Genomic DNA, 13,513 nt, shown 5'->3' with positions numbered 1-13,513 from the left:
GGGCTCTTATATCAGATCTCAGCTCGGCATATGCCGGTCAGATATGCATCGCAGTTACCCTAGCCAAGGAGCTCCAAAAAGAAGCCGATGGTGGTTCGGTACCATGCAATTATTGGTTGGTAAGTTTAGACCTGTGCGTGAGAGGGAGATGCGGCGTGGGCTTATCCCCTCCGCCTTATCTTGTTCTCTATCCGACTCCTAGCTATAATCTTGTGCGAGCTATTGAGAGGAGAAGGCGCACGCGAGGATAGATGGATCACTAGGAACCGTATCACGGCCTCATGCGGTGTAAAAGACGAGTTCCCCTCCATCTTGCCAGCTATCGCGAGAGGACCAACATGCCGGTAATGCCAGGACTGAAGCAACTCAGGCTCAAGGTAGGCCAAGCTGGTTTGGTCTCTCGAAGGAAACAATACCAATCAGAATCCCAGCACTGTGTTGCAGGGAGGGCCGGAGCTGAACCGAACTCGCCTCTCGCTGACAATGATTGCTGTTGATCGATGGGTACGTGCAGCCTTGGGGCCTTGAAGGGCGCGTAATCCGGTGGCAACAACACAACATCATCACATTCTCTCACCATAAACTACCTGCACGCTAAGGTAAACAGATAACCCATTTTGACCACTGACCGCCGCTGGCATGAAAAATGAGATGTAAGAAAGATAGAAGAAAGGATTACAAAAGTGTCTGAGAGCATAAAAACCCAAATAGGATCGCCAGGTTTAGTTCAAATAACTCCCAAAACAAAAACAACAAGACCGCAATGTGGGTTCGAAAAGAGATTTTGCGCCCACCCCTTCAGCATCAGCAACATCAAGCATGTCATCTCTGGATGGCCGAAAATGGGCATCATCAAAGTCATTACGACTTGGATACCCGTCCACCAATGTGTAGATTCCGTCCCGAAAGGCCATGGCATCTGCCTTAAGCCCCACCAACTCCATTCCCCGATGCATTATTAGCCGTTATATAAGGTCTCCCCAGAGACCGGCAGTGTGTCCGTCTTCTGCGGCGTCCCATTTACATGAGGATGCACTTGGCGCAGCAGCCCGCCTGGGCGTCATCCTCACCGACATCAATCTTGCCCATGCCTTGGCTGTTGTGGGAGAGGCCGCTGCCCGAAGCTGTGCCTCCTTGCATCTCACGGTTGTACCGTCTGATGGCGCGAACAACCTCGTAGAAAGCTTGCTCGACGTTTGTGTTGGTCTTTGCTGAAGTCTCGAGGAACTTGCAACGGAACTCACGAGCAAGAGCCTCGCCCTCTGTGAAAGCAAGTTAATACATGTATCCAAACACCACACATGAATCTTGCAAACATACCCTCTTGCGGCACCTTGCGCTCACTAGCCAAATCGACCTTGTTTCCTACCACCACCATGGGAAAGATGTCCTTGTCCTTTACGCGAAGGATCTGCTGCTGGAAGGTTCTTATTTCTTCGAAGCTTTCGCGGGATGTGATGGAATACACGAGCAGGAACCCTTCGCCGGTACGCATGTACTGCTCTCTCATCGCAGAGTACTCCTCCTGGCCGGCGGTATCGAGGACATCGAGCAGCGCGACTTCATCATCAACGATGCACTGCTTGCGATACGAATCTGCAACGCCGCAGTTAGTCGACCTGATCGCGGTCATCAACTGGATGCAGAAAAATGAAATGAATATGCGCACCCTCAATAGTTGGATCATATTCGTCGACGAAGTGCGATTGGATAAGCTGGATTGTGAGGCAGGACTTGCCGACACCGCCGCCGCCGACCACAACGAGCTTGTACTCTCGAGTAAACTAAGCAACCAAAAGCGCGACGTCAGCAACCAATTTATCAACCCAAACAAGATCATCGCAGTTGAAGCGCGCTGCTCGCCATCTCAACAAAATTGAAAGAACCAACCTTGGAAGCCATTGCTGTGGACTGAGGGTGCTGGAGAGAAGATGGAGCGACACCGATAACAGGAGGTCTGGATCACGCGGTACGGGCGTCGGGGATTGAGCTTTCAAAAAGATGCCAGGGCGGAAGCTCTCAAGAGAATGGTTCGAAATTACGGGGCGCTGCTTTCTCGGGCTACGGAGTCGAGCAGACCGTCGTGGGATATTCGCGGTTTGCGCTGGAAAGGGGATCCCAGGAGGTGGACTGGATTGAAAGATGTAGCACTGCTGGAGAAAACAGTTGCTGTTGTGCCCAGCGAATTAATGGGAGCGCCCCTGGAGTGGGGATCGGCAATGGGGGCCTGGGGGTTGCTACTGGCTGGTGCTATGGTATTAGCGGTTGGCTCAAGCTGCTTTGCGCTGCGCGTGGCCGGGCGGTTTGTTTTGTCGGATGACGAGATTTTCAACGCGTATTGAGGTGATCTTTAAGATATTGGACAGCTGAATCAAGATCATAAAGGACAAGCAACCTCAGCAGGTTTCGGAACCAGGTAAAAAGAAGAGAGGCAGAGGCACGGCGGGCAATGGAGCGGGCACAAAAGAAAAAGCAACAGCGCCTGGACTAAAGGACCGCTCTGAGAAGCAAAGAAAAAGGAAGGGTCCGTGTGCCTTCCCCTGGGGGCGACTTGATAGGGTGGGCTGGAGGCGATCGCGTCTTCTGATTGGCGAAGTGAGTGCTTGAGCGATGGTGCCGTGCAAGGGTCAGAACAGTCCAAGACCACCCCGGTTAACTCGCCTTGTCCTTTTTGGGCGAACGGTTCAAATTGGTCATGCCTTGTTGCGTCCAGTATCGGCCACCCTCACACACTTGTAATGACAAGCGCTATGATATAGTTCGTCTTGATCTCTTCACATTGTATGAAGAAAAGCTGTCTGACCTGATACTCCCAGCAATTGTAGATCTCCTATCGTGAGGATGGATTCGGCTTGAAATAATGCCCCTGAAGTATAGACTAGCATCACACAAGTAGAGAACGTTTACGCCATTTGCGGTCCCACACCGGCGGTAGGAATAAGCGCCCCTGGCCCTCTAGCAAGCAACTTCCTTGACGGCAAAATATGAAATCAAAGAGCCAACTTACGATGTCTCCCCTTCACCATCATCCCACAAAAGGTTTGAAAAAGCCAGGAATGGTTGCACACCATGTCGATAACCGGTTATTCTCAGTTCCGATTCGCGAGTCACAATTCTCGATTTTCCAGTGGCTAGCCCTGCACAATTTGACGCAGTACAGTAGAGATTAGCTAGTGTTGAGTTTTTCTCGTAGACACGGCAAGTATTTAAGGGAAGCCTCTGTGGTTGGATGGCCATTCTCGTCACTGACATCTATGTACTAGCAAAAGCCCCAGCTCGAGGCATATAGGGCTGAAAAGAGCCCGAGAGTCAGTGAGCCTTGTTGCCTCATGTCTTACAGCTGGAACGAATATATACCCAGCATTTCCATCTGGGTCGTTGAGAATGCCAGCCTGCGAAGTGGCCACAGGAAGTGGGTTGCAACGTTGTTTCTAGAAGATGTCGCTGAGCCCCGTAAAGATGTATTCTTCCCTTGCATTCAATCAGACTGCCCAGAGCCGTCAACCTCGTGATCTCCAAGGGCGGATGAGCTTCGGCGTACATCTCAACAACAACACGCACTGTGTGAGCGGTCCTGTCTCGTTAGGCTCTGGCAGACTCCCATCCTTCCTGCAGCTGCAGGTCAACAAACGTGCCGCAACGTGGTGTTTGAAGTTAGTTCCACAAGCTGGCAAAACCTGGGTTTTTGCCCGCTCAAGTTTCTTCCGGCCGTCAGGTCAAGATTGTCCTACCACATGGTATGTTCAAAATGTTTCTCTTCAGTCATCCATCTGCCCGCCCTCAGTTCACACACCGACAGAGAATCGTCCTCCTTGGCCCGTCAATCCCCCCCCCCCCGGCTTCTTTTCTACATTTGGCAAATTAACCCAAGCCCTGGCCCAACCCCGCGAACTAGTCAGTCAGGAATTGCTGCCGTTTTCAGCGATGTACACTAAAAATCTCACTGGCAACTGATTTTCGGTGGGATTTGCAAAGTCCGACTTGACTGCGACTACGGACGGAAAAGTTTGATGCTCATAGAATCGCCTGTTTACTTAGGGCGATATGCTTGCTAGACACAAAACAACCTGGGATAACATTGTAACCAGTGTCTCATCGCGTCCCAATCCCCTCCAAAGCAACTCCAATTTGCAGCAGGCACCTTGGCTTGACTTTCAGCATTGTGCCTCCTGCAGTGGGCGGCACCAGTGATCATATTCCCTTGCGTTGCGCTGTGCCGCAGCTCTGCCTTTGCTGGCAAGAATCGAAAACCATCAAATAGATTTGGGGTCTCTGATGCTGCAAATGGATCCCCGGTTGGAACCAGGACGGGGCGGGAAGTGGGTGGGCGTGGCCTCAAGTGATAATCCCCACATTTTTATATAACCGCTTCGGGAAGGTTTCTCGGGTTCTGTTCATTCATCGATCGACCTGCCATCGGTTCCAGTGACTCGGAGCAGCTACCCCGCGAAAGGCAGTTGATTCAAGTGGCCCTGAAGAAATACAGATGGCAGTAGGACACTCTCTTGAGTGTAAAGCCAGGATACTTATATACCTTCTCGTCATCTTGGGTCAAACAGAACCTGGATCTACCTTGAATATTGACCCCTCCAAAACCAACCCTGGTCCAAGCTCCAAGCTAGCGAGATAAGGTAGGTGGGGCAGTGGAGACAAGGAGTTCAACATCGTCAGGGTCCCACGCCGTGGACACGAAAATTAGAGACTGCTCCTGGGAATAGTAAAACCGTTTACAGATAGTTTCTGGGTATTTGAATAGGTAATGAGACTTCAAAGATAGTTCGAATGTTTTGAATAGAAATTAACCAGCATTTAAAGATTGTCCAGAGACTTTAAATGATAGTTGAGGGTTGTGTTGAGCCTTTAATATTCTGGTGTCTAATTCTTCTGTCCACAGCGTGGGTCCTCACCACCGAAATTGTTGGCCAACCCGCAGTTCATCTCAACATCATCACCAGGCGCCAACCACTTACTCCGTACGCATGGTTCTGTCTTCATAGCCCGCTTGATACGTAAAGCATCCATGACCGCCTCGGTGGACTCCTGGCCGATCGTAGCAACCACCAATATCGAATGTTTAGTTACAACTGATCCGATCCGCTCTAGGGCAAAGACGCATCAGTGACATTTCGCTTGGAGCGTCCCATGTTGTACTAATGTAGCCTGTGAAAAATTCTTCTGGAACTTTTCTAGAATGCGTGTGGAAGGGGTTCGGTTGAGTGGCGTCCCCCCTTTCATTTCTCCTTTCCGCTTTCCGCTCGTCACCCCACGTTTTTCGATGAGCCTGGCTGCCTCTTGATGCACGCCACGCGCAGTTGCCCAGTGTTGGTACTGTACAGCCGCCCTGGATCTTCTGAGGGTCTTCTGCTGTCTCATACCCCTTCGAAAGCAATGAAACTTTGAGGCGCAAGACCATGATTCTTTCCATTGGAGTAAAAATCATTCGAGGCCAGACTTGAAAATACATGGCTTGGCCCTGCCACAGGTACCAAGAACCACCCAACTCCATAGGCCAATACACCAGTGACTTACATCGAACTCTCAGCTTTCTTCGACACCTGGAGCCTTAACCTCCGTCTCTCCTTCAACGGGGTTCCCGGGCATTTCGATGCTCACCAGAGTCCCTTCCAGATTCTCCAATATCTCGGGGATAACTGTCTCAAGCTCGGCTCGGTCCCTGCTGTCTTGTCAGTACCGTTCTTCTCACAACCGCCAACAGGGGAGCTGCACATACTCGCCAACAAGCACAACCGTATTCTCAACCTGAAATTTGGGGTAACTTCCAACATCTATATCCTTTGGCGCCATCCTCTTTGCCAGGCCAGTCAGGTAATCCGCCATTTGGCTCTCCGGTTGGAGGGTCTTGATGGTCACGCGTATTTTGCCATTGCTCTGCACTCGAGGCTTGATATGCCGTGTAAGGCCGTCCAAAAGGTGCTTAACTGTGCTTTTAGTTAGTACATGAGTGTCGAGAAAACAGGACAGGGCGGTGAGTACAGAGTTCAGGTATGCCTGGCAGGATGTATACATTTCCATTGACAACTGAGACAGGAACCCAATACTTGTCTCGGCAGGCGAGAATCGCCTGATCCTCCACTGGACGACTAGAGTCATGAGGCAGCAAGACCATTTTCTTTTTTCCATCAAGCTCTTTGGACGGAACGTCAAAGTTGAAGGCAGCCCGTACCGGATCCCTGTGCTCGGCCGTCTTTTTCTTCATGAGAGAGTAAGCTTCTCCGTGAAGCACGAGGGGCAGGTGAAAGGCCTTGGCGATGGACTCATAGGTTATGTCATCGTGTGTCGGGCCAATACCGCCCGAGGTGACGACAATATCATAGTTATGGCTCAGTCGTCTCACCGCTTCAATAATATCGTCCTCCACGTCAGGAATGATGTCTACTCTCTGGAGGCTCTGAGATGACGGTGTAAGTATGGGTCGAGTAGAGAAGATGGGCGACATACAATGCCTAGGGAGAAACACCATTTTGCAAGGTAATGTGAGTTGGCCTGTCAATATGGAGGTTAGTCTCGAAAATATGCCTGAGCATGTTTGGGGAAGCCTACCTCCTTGGTCTGTACACATATCGAATATGTCAGCTATCGACGGCCGCTGCGTGCTGAACAGATGCAAAGAAGTAAACGACTGGTTCAAATACCTTCCCATTTAAAATTTCATTCCCTATTATCAAACATGCCCCTGTGACGATATTCTTCTTTTGGCGTTCTGAGGCATCGAGACTGCTATATCGGTAGTCGGACAGACTGCGTTTCGATACCGACGAAGCAGCAGCAGATGTATAACCGTAGTTTGGCATTGGACGTAAAAGATGCCTTGCAACTTGATTGAGACGGGAGAACATGGTGATTAGTTCAAGGACAAGAGATTGTGAATTGGTAAAGCGAGCAAGGTACACCGCGCGGAGTGGGTGATTGTTTATGGCCAATAGCAGGGAGGATTGCTTCCGATTTTGGAACGTCTGACCAGCACAGAGGATCGGAATCTCATTTACGGATGACCTCGGGAATAGGTTCACAATTCCAAGACTGGATAAGCTCTCTGGGGGGATGCCCTGGTAAGAAAGATGGAGTCGGCTACAAACCTGCAAGTGACGTCCACTGGCGGTTTACTGATTCCCGATAAAGCGGGGCTTACTAAAGGCAGCTGAGTGCGGACCGTAGTGCGGGGCACTGGTATCTCATGCATGTGAGCTCCACTGAGGCTCAACTCAACCTCCCTTGAGCACCCCACGCGTTCTCACCACCACTGCTGTCGCCCTTGGTCACAGGAAGCGTCTTTTATAAGTCACTTGCTGATCCCAGCTTCGTTCTCATCACTACACGCTCAACCAAGCCGGCAAGATGGTACCTACCCCTCCTCTATTACCTACCCGGGCCCTATCTTCCATGCCCTCATGATGGCTTCGTGTAAAATATGTCGTTAGTTCGTAGCTTATCATAAATGAGCACAGTCTTCCTCACTCTACACCTTCTCCGACTCAACAAAACAGCATCTGCGCAAATTCCGCCTCAGCACCTCACGCTCCAATGACCCTCAGGCCGTGATATGTACATCTTCCCTGATCTCGCATGGTGCCACGCATTTTTGCTGATCGAGCACATTAGACTTCATCGACAAACAAACCAAGGAGATTCGCCAAGATGAAGATGGCACAGTTTACAAATCCCTCGATGAAATCGCCGATGACCTCCCTGACCACTCTCCCCGATTCATCCTCCTGAGCTACCCTCTAACTCTTGTATGGGCCTCCCAAACACCACATACTTGTGATTCCATCAGGCATATGTCCGATATGCTAACCATACATATTTAGCCATCCGGGAGATTATCCGTACCATACGTCATGATTTACTACATGCCCACCACATGCAACAGCGAGCTGAGGATGCTGTACGCCGGTGCCAAGGAGCTCATGCGAAACACGAGCGAAGTCACCAAGATCTTGGATCTAGAGACCCCAGAGGAGCTGGAGGAGATCCCGGAAAAACTCGGTGCCTAACATGCGGATGTTTTAGAGCTGGCGTTGGAAGGGTCATGGGTTTAGACATGTCATAGTCTTCATTCAGGGTTGTAGCAAATTATGAATTTTGTATGCCTCTGACGTATGGGTATCAAGGTTGTTCTACATGAATTCTATCCAAAGTAGGTGCCGGTTATCTAACTACACGCAGATTCTGTATAGTTTTAACAGTGCCGACAACAAGGAAAAGTATTGTCTCTTAGCTACTGCCATCCCCTTCCGGCAACAGCACCTCAGGATCTAGCCCAATTTGTTCTACCAGCCCCTTGACCACCCCCTTCAGCGCCTTGCAGGCCGAGCTGTCGGGAAACGAGTCGAAGAAGCTCTCCCCATAGTCGCAGGCGATCCCTATCCTTGGGTCTAGGGGCACGCTCCCCAAGAATGGAATGCCCAACTCTTCTGCCAGTCCTCGGCCTCCTCCGGTGTGGTCGAGAAAGATTTTGCTCTCATGCTTGCAGCCTGGGCACACAAACAAGCTCATATTTTCCACAATTCCTAATATCCTGATCCCGGCCTTTCTGCAAAAATCAATCTCCTTTCTCACATCCAACAAGGCCACCTCCTGCGGCGTGGTCACCACTACCGCTCCTTCGATCTTGCTTTCCTTTAAGAATGTGTTGACACTGAGATGCTCGTCGCTTGTCCCCGGAGGGGTATCGACCAAGAGAAAGTCCAACTCTCCCCACTGGACATCTTTTAGGAATTGCTTGATCAGGCCGTTCTTTTTCGGCCCTCGCCAGATAATCGCATCATCCCGGTTTGGCAGCAGGAACTGAATAGACATGACGGCCAAGTTGTCCATCGCCCATACTGGCTCCCAACCGGCATTGCTGGTGTGGATCGTCTCCGTTTCCACCCCCAACATCTTTGGTATACTTGGCCCGCAAATGTCCGTATCCATCACGCCCACTGTTGTATCGGGGTTTGTCGCGAACGCATGCGCGAGTTGTACCGTGAGCGTCGATTTCCCTACTCCTCCCTTGCCGCTCAACACCAATATCTTGTGCTTCACATCTGCCAGACGGGCTGTGATCAGGGGGAGGTCTGGATCGGGACCTTTCGGAGCGGAGGCGCATATTTGCTGGTTGGGGCAGCCGGCGCACGAGTCTGCAGTGCCCGCTTGCTCGGACTCGGGTCCCGGGCAGTGTTCTGGTTCTGGCGCGACAAGGTCTGGCTTCTTTTTGAGAGGGTTGGCTAGAACATCCCTGACCGCGTCGTCGGGCGCTTCCAAAGATGGCGCCATCGTGTTCGCGGATGTGAAGATCGTGCTGGGGTGCGCGCGCCTGCGGTATGTGTCTTTGGTGAGGAAGAGTATGAATGTAGAGTATCACACGACGGGAAGCGACAACTTGAGGATTGCTGATGGTGTGTGAATGGTAGTTTCTTGCATGCGCCGGCAGGAGAGTTGAAAATCGAGTTGATTAGAAATCCCCCCCCCATTACCGGAGTTATCATGGACAGTGGGGGAGCTTATCTTATCATGGCGCCGGGCATTTCCAGTGGGCGCGGTTGCGCTTGGGGGCGCTAAGACCAGGGTATCCCCGTTGGCTGCCGATCCCGGATCCTGATCCAACCAACATCTTTATTGGGTTCTCTCTAAAGCAACGCCTCCAACTTGTCCACAGGTTTAGTTAGGGATTGTAATTAGTTGGAAAGGAGAAAAAAGAGAACAGTAAGCAGAGTAAAAACAAGATTCATATCGAAAGCATTACCCGATGGACCTGCTGGCAGCCTTCCTGTTTCCCGCCCCATATCAGCTCCGGTACAGTTCTGCTGTTCTGGGCATCTAGATGCAGAATGGATTTGAAGGTGCTCGGTAGATATTCAACAAGTACCTGACACCGACGGCAATTAACGACATTAGCTTGGTGTAAACTACCGCCACAAGGATAGGTAGACCGGTGGTATCCCCGATCCCATCACTTCACCCTTCGGTCATGGCCCGAAAGGACTTTAGGAATACAGCCTCGAGCCCCGGGCCTATTGTATGTGGATGCAGCCAACCATGGCGATGTTCCTTACAGCATAACCTCGCACATCAAAAGCATCCCCCTGCCGGAATTTCTTCCAAAGACGATGCCATAAGAGGAGGTTTATGAGATCCTAGTCAGGTGACCAGATATCGGCAAGCCTGACTCACGGATGCAAGCTGAATAAGGGACATGAAGCATCCTTGAGAGATGGAGGGTATGGCACACCACATACACTCTCAGACAGGCCAATTGGGCCCGTCTCTGGGTGCTCTCAATCGGAGACAAGCATGCTCTTCCACCCCGATTCTCAAGTCCTGGTCCATGGTGTGGTGCGACATGTACTCAACTGACGCCTGTACTTTCGCGCTCATGTCTTGATTGGACCTCATAATCGCAACGTACCAATCATGTAATCTGAAATGCAGGTTAGCCCAAAATCGAAGCAAACGGGGAGGGTGTCTTCATTATTAGACGTCTATGGGCGTATCTGAACTGTGTTCGAGCGCGGGGGACGTTAGGTAGATATGTGCAGAGGATGCATGGCTCGGCTGGGTTGGACGCGACCGTTACTCACATCTTCTCAAGCAATGGGATTTGTCAATGGGAGAATGATGCAGTTGTGGGAAGAGGATGGGGCAACCTTTGAATCCAGCTGCGAACCAGTTTGGGCAGGGCAAGCTCACTTGACAACGTGTCGGAGAAGCAATCTGCGGGTTGAGCCATCCATCATCCTTGTAACATGGAAGCCGCAGCGGTTGCCTATTGGAACCACGAAGTCAACCATGTCGCCGTCTCCCACTCTCAAAGTGGAACGAACGAGGCCAGAACCATCAGCACTCAGTTCCGACCTCCCCATACCTACAGTGACATTCTAAAATGAAGAAACCCCACGGCTGTGCCCCTTTCCCCTCACGCACATGGCTGCCGTTCTTTTCTTTCAACCCAACTGCTGTTGAATCATCGAATTGCAGGCGTGAGCCCAACGGTGCACACCACCCATCCATTCGTCCAGCGCGAGCTGGACTCATAATAATAACAAGCCAGCTCGCAGCTTTCTTTTCGGGACCTCGTTCCCAACCTGCCCTGAGTTTGAATCTTTGCCCGTCATAAACGCGTCCTGCGGGTGTCATTTGTCGCTGACTGATGGTTGGCTGCGCTGCCGCATAGTTCCCATCTTCCCCACGTAAACAAGTAAACAACAACCTGCGTCAACCTGCGTCTTCATGCGAATGAGGATGATGCCTACGGCAAAAAAGAAGCTCGGGGCAATCGGTCTTTTTGGGAGAACGGGGGGAGATAGTAGTCCTAGGGCAGGAGCTGTGGGCCTGCCAGCAACATCCGCACCTGCCAGTGCTTTGTCTGGGAAAAACCATCCGCTGAGCAACGGCCACGCTACGAACAATGCTCAGCAACAACAACAACCACTTCCACAGTTGCAACCCCCCCATGAAATCCTCGCGACAGGTCGGCAACTAGACAAACACGACACGCCTGGAACTGCAACGGCAGCTTCCCGCTCAGTACCGGTGTTCAAGGGTTTGAGTGGTCGTTACTCCTCCGTCGCGCCCTCCACCCACCACCACGGCCAGCCGCCACCGACATCAATGAGTAGGAGCCTCCCTGCACAACACTTTCATCCGATGCAGCGGACCCGGACTACGGCCTCGGACACGGCCGCTTGTGAGCCCCCACGTGGACAGAACGCCTGGGAAGACTCGACTGTAGCCTCCATGTTCAACGACACCGAGAGCAGGGCTGCTTCTGACAGAACTCACACGCGTCAGGCCACCAATGCTCGCCCGTTCAGCAGCACTGAAGCTGCCAGCGGATTCCCACCTCCTGTGGGTACATATCAACGCCAACACCAAGCACTCCCACCACCACCGGCACCTGCCCAGACCAGCCGGAGGGAACTTCAGCATCACCAACCCCATCAGCATCAACAGCAACATGGGTCCGCCAATGAGAAACTGCCATTTATTATTGCCGACAATGGCATGCTTACGGTAGTTGCTGCACCCCATCACCAAAGCGCCGTTCCTGTAACCAGCAGTACAGCGGCCAATATCCCGTCTGGCAGTGACAAGACTGATGATGCATATCACGATGACCGGTCTATCTATGAGACCCCCACTAAGAACAGTGCACTAAGACGCACCCGTCTCCCTTACCGCGACACCCGTGGTTTCAAGAACGCCACCTACTCGCCCAGTGGAAGTCAGTACTCTCCCAGGCGTGCTGGGAGCGTTTCCATGTCTCCAGAGAGAGCAGTTGAGGCGGGTGAGCATCTCGAGCAGGTCCGTCTCGAGGAGAGAAGGAAACGAGATCGTGAAAGGCAACGTGAGCGCGAGCGCGAGCTAGAGCGCCAGAGAGAAAGAGAGGTTGAGCAGGAGCGTGAGCTGCAGCATAAGCGATCAACCATCTTTGAGAACCTGACGCCTCTCGAGTTTGACGACGACCACAATTTCAACGACACCCGTGCCGGGGTTCTCGCTACCACCAGCGGCGTTGACCCGGAGGAGCTAACGGAGGCCCTCCAAAACACGCCGCGTGTCGCCACCCGGAAACTGCCTCCCCCTGTCCTCCCTCTTCCTCTTGCAGTCAAGAAAGACCTGGTAGCTACCGCCGCGATTGCTGCTCCGTTAGGTCGCACCAACAGCTCCAACCGTCGCATTGTCAAAGAGCCCCTGAAGCCGGCAACGAAATCTCTCAAGCGCCGACAGAGCCTGGATTACAACGACGCTGAGCTACACAGGATGAGCTATTCTGATCTGCGAAACGAGGCCTTCGACTTTGACCCGCAGGCGGCAGCTGTCATTGAACAGCAAACAGCCATGAAGCAGCAACAGCCTCCGCCGCATCCTGGTGGCAGCATAGAGCAGAGAATGGAGTACTACAAGAACCAGGGAAGCATAGACCAGCACCAATTTTTCGCGCGCATCTCTGTTGATGAGTGGGACGAGGCAGGCGACTGGTTTCTGGAGCAACTCGGCGCAGTGGTGCAAAAGTTTAGGAAGGCGAGGAGGGATAAGAGGCAGCTTATCACCCAGTTCGAGGATGAGATATCTGCCAGAGAGGAGGCGGTCCGCGGGAAGGTTGAGGGAATTGGGCGGACCCTGGAGGACTTGAAACACGAGGGTCAGACCATGATGCAGGGTAAAGATGCCGACCTGGAGTTTTAAAGGCCGTCGACGGATAAGTGGCAGGCAGGCAGGGTGTACTTTGTGGTGTTGATGGGGCTACGGATAGGTAGGCGTAGGCGTGCCGGTGTGTGGATAGGAAGCTGACCATATCTTCTCGTCTCTATGGGTTCTTCTCATTGCTTCACTGAACTTAATCAACGACCGACAGTGACTGGGGCGGCAGCCTTGTTCTTAACGACAGTAACGAATCTAACGCGGAACGTCACGGAACTTGCCAAAACATTGCATGACTATGGGGAAAACATGATTAATGAAATTACGACACGATTTTATGGCACGGAAGAAGGAAAGACTTGCGCAC

The 13,513-nt window shown here is 52.0% G+C and overlaps 6 protein-coding genes across 6 annotated transcripts; 2 read left to right on the top strand and 4 right to left on the bottom strand.

Annotated features, from left to right (window-relative positions):
- Positions 1-539: 539 nt before the first annotated feature.
- Positions 540-2,632, bottom strand: ras1. Its single transcript, XM_062875648.1, has 4 exons — positions 1,891-2,632; positions 1,670-1,784; positions 1,321-1,596; positions 540-1,262 (listed from the first exon to the last, which is right to left on the bottom strand). The coding sequence occupies exons 1-4, from the start codon at positions 1,900-1,902 to the stop codon at positions 1,021-1,023; spliced, it is 645 nt and encodes a 214-aa protein (XP_062736241.1). The 5' UTR covers positions 1,903-2,632; the 3' UTR covers positions 540-1,020.
- Positions 2,633-5,206: 2,574 nt separating this feature from the next.
- On the bottom strand, positions 5,207-7,104 carry QC761_123840 (uncharacterized protein). Its single transcript, XM_062875647.1, has 6 exons — positions 6,654-7,104; positions 6,562-6,570; positions 6,460-6,504; positions 5,995-6,409; positions 5,732-5,939; positions 5,207-5,674 (listed from the first exon to the last, which is right to left on the bottom strand). The coding sequence occupies exons 1-6, from the start codon at positions 6,855-6,857 to the stop codon at positions 5,539-5,541; spliced, it is 1,017 nt and encodes a 338-aa protein (XP_062736240.1). The 5' UTR covers positions 6,858-7,104; the 3' UTR covers positions 5,207-5,538.
- QC761_123830 (uncharacterized protein) lies at positions 6,960-8,260 on the top strand. The gene is made up of 5 exons (XM_062875646.1): positions 6,960-7,359; positions 7,467-7,563; positions 7,621-7,754; positions 7,830-8,132; positions 8,188-8,260. The coding sequence occupies exons 1-4, from the start codon at positions 7,357-7,359 to the stop codon at positions 8,013-8,015; spliced, it is 420 nt and encodes a 139-aa protein (XP_062736239.1). The 5' UTR covers positions 6,960-7,356; the 3' UTR covers positions 8,016-8,132; positions 8,188-8,260.
- Positions 8,236-9,279, bottom strand: NBP35 (cytosolic Fe-S cluster assembly factor nbp35; the record flags this gene model as incomplete). The annotated part of the gene is made up of 1 exon (XM_062875645.1): positions 8,236-9,279. One exon carries the CDS (start codon positions 9,277-9,279, stop codon positions 8,236-8,238), a length of 1,044 nt encoding a protein of 347 aa, XP_062736238.1.
- Positions 9,280-10,245: 966 nt separating this feature from the next.
- QC761_0027500 (uncharacterized protein) lies at positions 10,246-10,793 on the bottom strand (the record flags this gene model as incomplete). The annotated part of the gene is made up of 2 exons (XM_062872195.1): positions 10,246-10,423; positions 10,693-10,793. The coding sequence occupies 2 exons, from the start codon at positions 10,791-10,793 to the stop codon at positions 10,246-10,248; spliced, it is 279 nt and encodes a 92-aa protein (XP_062736237.1).
- Positions 10,794-11,232: 439 nt separating this feature from the next.
- QC761_123810 (uncharacterized protein) lies at positions 11,233-13,191 on the top strand (the record flags this gene model as incomplete). Its single annotated transcript, XM_062875644.1, has 1 exon — positions 11,233-13,191. The coding sequence occupies one exon, from the start codon at positions 11,233-11,235 to the stop codon at positions 13,189-13,191; it is 1,959 nt and encodes a 652-aa protein (XP_062736236.1).
- Positions 13,192-13,513: the final 322 nt, after the last annotated feature.

Source organism: Podospora bellae-mahoneyi (genome assembly GCF_035222275.1).
Source record: "Podospora bellae-mahoneyi strain CBS 112042 chromosome 1 map unlocalized CBS112042p_1.2, whole genome shotgun sequence".
NCBI lineage: Eukaryota > Fungi > Ascomycota > Sordariomycetes > Sordariales > Podosporaceae > Podospora > Podospora bellae-mahoneyi.
The sequence above is the reverse complement of the archived record's forward strand: the minus strand, read 5'-3'. Positions and strand labels throughout refer to the sequence as shown.